Here is an 8,031-nt window from a genome sequence, read left to right as displayed (position 1 = left end):
TAATTAGAGACATAATTGAGATCTAAGCCAATAAACTGAAATTGCCAGTCAATTGAGACCAAAGGGCTGTACTGGGTTTCAGTAACTATGAAAATTTCTTCAGTGATCCACTTCATTATAAAATTGTAGTTGTTAAACACTTAATTTGTTATTATCTTGACAATTTATTTTTTTTCTGAAACTCAACCATATTTCAGTAGGCCACAACAAGTCAATATTGGTTCAGTTTTTGGAACTGTTCTATTTGAAACACATGCTTTCATAAAACTATTGAGTGGCCTTTCTCTAAGTCTCAACACCAAAAACTCATTGCTGTGCATCCTACTACCATTTATGATAACATTTTTGGCAACTTTATAGATGAAAGAAAATGCCAGGGAATTATAGGAAACTCATTTATTTTATCCTTTTTTTTATGGATCAAGGCCACATTGAAACAGATCATATAACAAAAATCTTAATTTTGCATTTCCTGTAACTGTTTATATTATACAGAATTCACCTTCTAAAAATTAAATAATCTGTTGCATTTGGAATAGGCTGAAAACAAGAGAAAATGAACCAAAAGTTAATACATGCTAAAATTAAATTTTTAGCACATCTTATATTTCTATTTTTTCTTCCAATAAGCATACAAATAAAAATAATATTAATAAATTAGTCAGCAGAAGACCAGAATTAGAAAACACTCTAATATTCTACCAACACATTGAAAACATGTACTTCTGTGTTCATCCCTGCAAATTCATCCATCTCTGTGTACATACCACATAATATTTATTAGCAACTTAGGGAAAGCTATATTAACAAACTGTCCTTGGAATCACCAACATAATTTTAATACTTAATAAAATGCCTGACAATTCTAATTACATTTAATATAACTACTGTTAAGAAAAACAACCCTGTTATGTTAATGTTAGATAAACCATTCTGGCTTCCTCCTGGATAAACATGTAAAAATGGATAAGCAATAAATTTCTATGGCAACAACTTAAATTCTAAGACACTCTTAATTATAGCAGCAGCAACAGAAGCTACTACTTTCTTCGAAGCAATGGAATTAAACAAGGTATCTCTTCCCTCCATTTCATCTGGCACAACTAAAATCTATTTTGCTTTGATGAATTAAAGGATGATTTGACTGGAAACAAGATATCTCAACTAAAGCAAATGACAACTACAGTTACATGAGTATTTTATGGGAAGACAAAACCAAAACAAGAAGCTAAGTACATCTAAATAATAGTTATGTGGTGAGGCCTTAGGCAGTATGTATCATTCAGAACAAACTATTATAAACATATATAAAAGTTTATATATGTAACTGTAAAGAGGTACTTATGAAAATAAATAAAACTTTGTCTAAATAATGTATGTTTTTCATATGAATCATTGGGCATCTTTTCTATATAAAGTTTAACATGTATTATTACATATTAAAATATGTGATGATCCTAGTGTTTTAGAATCACTGTATAGATAATTTAGATTTATTGACACGAATTTCTATAATTTGTACATGTATATAGCACATTTATCTTTTTTCGTATCTGTTAAGTCTTCTTATAAACTATTGAAGAACATCTCTTCTAAATGCAGGATAACTTTCTTTTCTTGCCAGACATTTTAGATATATAAAGGATCACCATTGCATACTCAATTAAGAAGGCAAAACCTGGGTTCCTAATTAGTTATAGTCCTTTATGAATATATATGAATATATTTCTGAATTTTAAAAGGTCACCAGGTAATTATATATGACTACTCTATTCATAGAATGAGGTGTTGAAGTTTAAATCCAGCTTCACCATATAACAGGTATGATCTGAGTTATTGCCTTTTCTCCTTAAGCTTCAATGTTCTCATTGGTATTAATGGAAACAGTAATATGTTATTAAATTATTCCATGGTTGTGATAGTTAAATTAAATAATTATGTAAACACTTAGCACGCGCCTGGTACACACTGATCACTCAAAAACCATTGAAGCTAATATTTGAACAAGTTTACCCCTTTAACCTTGTCTTCAATAATGTAATTATTTTTTAATCAGTATGAAGAAAAGGTCTTGCCCAGTGCACACCTTCTCAGAGAAGTTCTAATTTCCTGACTTACATTAATCATACATCAGCTTTAAAAGTTACTACTGCGCCTCACTAAGTATCTTCTCTTAAGTGTTACTTTCCACCAGAGACTTAGAACATCTGCCCATGTTTTCTTTGCCTTAAGGTCATAATATTGTTGAATACATGCATCTTCCTCTTCCCCAACTTTTCCATCACAAATAAATCTTCCCATTGCTCCTCAGGAACCCAGTTGTACTTTATTTTCATAAAAGGAAGTAAGGCCTTCATATGAATAATAAAGAAAGAAAGAAAGAAAGAGCAACCCATATTTGTAGATTTTGATTTTACCACTATGAAATGTAGTCCACCAACAAAAGAATCGAGAGAAAAAATGATGAATGGCCTTAGGAGTAGTCATGGTTTATAATAAAGATTTTATTTTAAAAATGTTAAAATAAATAATACATACTCCAGAACACCACTTGTATCACTGTTCTGGGAAATTCCTTCTCTTTAGAACATGATTTCTAGAAAGCAAATCTTAACAACCACTCTGGGGGCTTTCACTAGCTGATTTACTTTCATTAGCTGAGATATATATATATTTTTTTTTTTCTTAATCTGTGGTCTGCCATCTTTTAATAATCCTCAGTGGTGAAGATGTGGTGGAATGCAGACTCCATCAACATGTGTAGTTATGTGAATCCCAGAGGAATATGATCTGAAGCCAGAGTAACACTGGCTCAAAATATCCAAATAGTTCAATGCTTTTCTTGTGAACTACTAGGTCACAAGCAGAGACCCGAATGATGGGATAGAAACTCTTCTTTTGGATAATGATTGATTTCCATGAAGATGAGCGTTTTAACAAATTTCAATATGCGGTTGCTGGGGCGGGGAGGGTGGGTGGGCATTAATTAGCTTCACCGTTTTCAGCAGATGTTGAATTCAAAACGCCAGCAGCATCTCAAATGCCAGGCATTAACGCTGTCTTTCATTGAAGACTGCTGACCAATGAAATCTCCACTGTGTTTAAGGAGACCGATCTAGGCAGAGTCAATTACATCAAATCTTTACTAACATCCTTAATATATCTGCAGTGTGTGCAGCAGCAGCAGCCGCGGCGGAAGCAGCAGGAGGGATTTCCAGTATTAATAAAGGGATTCACTGCCGCATAAGGGAAAAGGGGAAAAAAATGGAGGGCGCTATTGGGGGAAGACCTTACTTAATCCGCGGGGAAAGCTGGAAAAGTCCGGGCGGGGATGGAGGGGGAGGGGTACTAATGAAAGGTAAAAAGCAAAGTATGAGGCTTAGAGAAAGAGCCTTAAAGTAGCTCTGGAAGGGGATCCACCCTCAACCGTCCCCCTCCCCCGTCCCTTCCACCGTACATGCAGTTTACCAGTTGCAAATATGAAGCTGGAAAAATGTAAGGACCCAGAGTTGAAAACATGATCACTTTAATACTGAAAAAATATGCCATTATAAAATCCTCGAATAGAATTAGTAAGTTTCACGTGCTTCCTCCGTTCTTTTTTTTTCCTACTTTGTAAGTCAGAGTTACACCAGCACAGAATTGCTACCGTTTTAAGATCGCAGCCTAAGCACTAGAGTGACATTAATTGGTCATGCTTAACTGCCTCAAAATCTTTCCTTTTTTTTTAAATAATTACACCAGATACTATAATAGAAATCATGGGTACTTATTTTACATTCAGATGGAAGGCCTTATTGGATATGTATAGAAAAATATTCCCCCTCCAAAAAAAAAGTAAACATCACCATCAAAATAAAAGGATGAACCCAAAACAACCCATAAAACGTCTCTTAACAAAATACATTTTTAACTCATAAAATGGGCTAATGAGTAGTCATGCAAATGTCTTAAATAAAACCTTAACATTTTTTTCACAGTAAACGTACTCTCTGAACTGCCTACCGATCACAAATAATGGTGAAATGGCACTTCTGATTATACTGTACTTTGTTTATAGAAAGTTTGATACGATGGGACTTATCAGGTAAGAGGGCGGGTGCTGTGAACGTGACGCTCTCTCCGGTCGCCGGGGAGGGCAGCGTCCCTGGAGCGCGTGGATTCCATGCGAGCCATGCAGCGCTTTTTGTTTTTCTCAGGAGTCCAAGTTATTTATTTACAATACATTCATGCCTTCGTGCAACTGCCCATCCCTGCGTAGGCAACAGGGAACTATCACGCCCCCCCCTCCTCGCGGGGCTAATCCACGGGGGAAAAATAGATATCTATCTCTCTATATAGATGTGGGTAAATGTATATATGTGTGGGACCACGACAGCCATCCCCACCAGCCCCTCCTCAGAGGGGAAGGGCACTGTCGGTTCTTGGAGCAGGGCCCCTGCTGGGCTTTGTCAAAAGAGGCTCTCAGCAAAGAGCGGTTTGGCAGCGCTCTCCCAGCTACAGTCTGCTCTTTGTTTCCAGAAGGGAGCTACGGGGTCAGATCATCTCAGTTGAGCGAGTTCACAGTTATTTATTTATGTCCATCGAGCCTTGGGGCACACTGGAGTGGGGTCCCGGCTTTTCTGACCCCGGGATGCCGACAGCGTGGGGGGAAGGGGGAGCTTCGCCTTCCCCCTCCCCTACTCTAGCGGGGTTGGGGGCTTAGTCTGAGAGCGAGTGGGAGCCACAGTCGTACACTCTGTGGGCCCCATCTGCGTTGTAAGGCCCATTGTGCCAGTAGGAAGAGTCACAGACTGTCTGTAGGGAATTAATTTCGGACGCCGAAGAGTTGGCGTCTCTTCTCTTAGACCGCTTTCGATTCCTCAGGATAAACACGAGCATGCCCACCACAGTGAAGGCGGAGGTGACAAACACCAGCAGCAGTCCCGGGACCAACACGGAGATGGACACCCTGCTGGTGTCTAGGTAGGAGTTGGAATGTGTCCCGGTCTCCGCCAACCCAGTGCTGTTTTTACTTTGTGAAGTTAACGTGGGCGAGATCCTCGCGTACAGCTGGGGGCAGATCTCGTCATTCGAGAGGAGCATGAAATCCTTCCTAAAGAAGTTCACCGGTGTCTCACACTTGAGGTCGCTCATCAGCACTTCGGAACCCAGGCGTTCTGCCCATTGCTTGAAAGGCACAATGGTGCAGGAGCACTCCCAAGGGTTTCCGTGCAGGTCTATCTGGATGATGGAAGTTAACTGGTCCAGCACCCCTGCAACCGGGAGGTACATAAAGTAGTTGTTGTGCAGGCTGAGCTTAGAGAGCGAGACCCCAGCAAACACGTCCACGGGGAGGGACCGTAGCAAGTTGTTGTTGAGAATGAGGATCCTCAGTTTAGGCATGGCATTGAAGGTACCTGGGAGGATGAGCTGGATAGCGTTGTACTCCACGTTCAGGTACTCGAGGTTTTGCAGCCCGGCGAATTTCTCCCGGGACAGTGTGTCCAGGTAGTTGCTATCCATATACAGCCACCTGAGGTCCACAAGGTTCTTAAAAGTATTGTTCTCTACAGTGGCAATGTTATTGTTGCCCAGATCCAACAGAATGAGGTTCTTGTAATCCACAAAGTGCGATTTTCGGATGCTATGGATCTTGTTATCTCGCAGGAAAAGCTCCTGCACGTTGGAGAGCTTGGGCTTCAAATCAGCCAAGCTGCTCACGTTCCGGTTGTTGCAGTTCATCTTTAAACCCGACCCTGGGATGTGGTCGCAGCTGCAGCCCCCAGGACAAGGCAAGCCATTGGCTGGGGGTTTGTTCCTGGCGTTGCCGGTCGCTATCGCTGCAGTGGGTCTGATTTTGATCTGCCAGTTGCCTGGGATCTTTGTACCTCCGTTTGGAGCAGACCCCGGGGTGGCGCGATCTTCTTGCCCATTTGTCTTGAAGGGAGTTGGCAGGGGGCCAGGAGCAAAGGTCTCTTCTTGGGCAGGGGGCGCCGGAAGACTGGAATCCACTCTGTTTTTCAAAGGACACAAGTCCTGTTCGGTGGTTTCATTGAGGTCTTTACCCTGCAGTCTGGTGGGGGCTTCGCAGACCACTCGACCGATCAGGGCATTTTTGGGAATGTTTTCCAGCCATTCTTTCAGGGAAAGCAGATCACAGGTGCAGTCCCACGGGTTATCCTCCAGCAGGATTTCGGCAATGCCAGGGATTTGCTCCAAGACCTCCTCATAGGGCAGCGTTTTCAGTCTGTTTCCTCGGAGGTCGAGGTGGGTGATGGGCACATACTGGAACACGTTGGCAGGTAGGGTGCTGATGAGATTGTCATTTAAAATGAGTACCTCCAGCTTGTTTAAGTCTTGGAAGGCCCCGGGGTCTATATCCCGTAATAAATTAAAATCAGCCTGGAGGTATTCCAGGTCGTCCAGCCCCAGAAAAGTCTGCTTTCGGAAAGATTTGATCTTGTTGTTGTTGATGTGCAGCCTTTTCACCAGCTGCAGCCCCAGGAAAGCTCCAGGAACGATTTCATGCAAGCCATTGTTTTCCATGTGCAAACTAACCGCATTATAAAAGTTAGCAAACTCATTAGGGAAAAGTCGAGTGAGGGAATTGCCATGCAGAAATAGATGGTAGAACTGTGAAGTCGGCGCGGTGAAACGCTGCAGACTTGTGAAGCCCTTTTTTTCACAGTCTACGTGTAGGTCCCCTTCTATTTCATTGCAGGAACAGATCTTCTCTTTGCAAACGTCCCCTGTAACGTTTCCAGCGGCAAAACAAAGAGACGTCTCCAGCAACAGAATCCAAAGCAGCATTTTTAAAGCGAGCAATTCATCCCGATCTCATCACAAAGTAACAGCGACCATCCTGCTCGCCACAGACACAATTCAAGTTCATTTAGTGTTCCAATGTCCGAACCCAGGGAAGGAGAAGAGAAGGGTTTGGGGGGGTGGGGGTGGATTCCTTCCTCCCTAACCCCCCCGCACTGCAACAACCCAGGCGCCAGTCAATAATTATATTCACAAACTATCCAGGCACGTAGTGCAAGGCAAGCAAAAAAAAAAAAAAAAAGTAGAAAAATAACCCCACTCCCCCTCAACCTTAAAAAAAATGAAGTTAAATATATACGTATAAATTAAAAATGCACACCTAACAGAATCTCGTCTAGTGGTCCTCACTAATCAGTAAGGGAACAATGCTAGTAATTAGAAGCAAGTGCATGTTAGAGAAACAAGCAGAGGGTTTGCAGCGTAGTACAGGCGCACTGCCTGTGCATGGCTGTGTGTCGGACTGACCTTGCCTTTCTGATACAAAAAGCAGGGCTTTCGGCGGCTTCTGTTGTTGAGGCTGCTGATGGAGTTCTTGCTGTAGCTGTAGGTTGCCCAGAAGTCCCCCCGAGGTGCTGTCCAATCCTCCCGGTGCTGAAATCACGCCCGACCGAAGGACTCACACTGCCGAGCCAATGGCGCTGGAAAATTTCCGCAATTGCTGCGTTTTGTGCCTGTCCATTCTTTTCGTTTCTTTCCCTTAGGTCCTCTCCAGCTTTTTTTTTCCCCCTGGGCTCTGAATCTCGGTTACTGGCTCGTTTCTTGTTCTCTTTCTTCTGCTGTTTCGGAATCGCGTGGAGGGGGCGGAGGGCGGGTGGGGGGCGAGTTGTCGGAGGGAGAAAGAGAGCGCGAGAATGGGGAGCGGGGAAAGAGGAGAGTTGCTAAGAAGCTCTGCTCGTTCCAGCCTGGTGCACTCTGAAAGATCTGACACCCTCTGCTGATCTGCAGTAGCAAAAATCCATCTGGTGAGGGAATGCTGAAGGAAAAAAAAAAATCAATCCACGTACAGGGCAAGCGTTAAAAATGTGGGCACTAAAGGCTGTCGATCCACATAGAGGCTTTTATTGTAAATGGATTATTTAATTCTTTCTGCATGCTGGAAACTTTACCCTTTCTTTTCCTTCATGACCTCACAGCACCCACTAGCTCCAACGTTGGGAAAAGAGTGCTTTTAAAACATTTATTTCCCAAAGGCTTGAATAAAATTAGTGTCAGGGTGTCAAGCGA

At 42.2% G+C, this 8,031-nt stretch overlaps 1 protein-coding gene across 1 annotated transcript; it reads right to left on the bottom strand.

Moving 5' to 3' along the window:
- Positions 1-407: 407 nt before the first annotated feature.
- Positions 408-7,782, bottom strand: SLITRK1 (SLIT and NTRK like family member 1). The gene has a single exon (XM_028526635.2). The coding sequence runs from the start codon at positions 6,790-6,792 to the stop codon at positions 4,702-4,704; it is 2,091 nt and encodes a 696-aa protein (XP_028382436.1). The 5' UTR covers positions 6,793-7,782; the 3' UTR covers positions 408-4,701.
- Between the last annotated feature and the right edge of the window lie 249 nt (positions 7,783-8,031).

The sequence above is a fragment of the Phyllostomus discolor genome, chromosome 11 (genome assembly GCF_004126475.2).
Source record: "Phyllostomus discolor isolate MPI-MPIP mPhyDis1 chromosome 11, mPhyDis1.pri.v3, whole genome shotgun sequence".
NCBI classification, from domain to species: Eukaryota; Metazoa; Chordata; class Mammalia; order Chiroptera; family Phyllostomidae; genus Phyllostomus; species Phyllostomus discolor.
The sequence above is the reverse complement of the archived record's forward strand: the minus strand, read 5'-3'. Positions and strand labels throughout refer to the sequence as shown.

Coding starts and splice junctions, on each gene's coding strand:
- SLITRK1 (XM_028526635.2), bottom strand. CDS start 6,792: ATGCTGCTTTGGATTCTGTTGCTGGAGACGTCTCTTTGTTTTGCCGCT.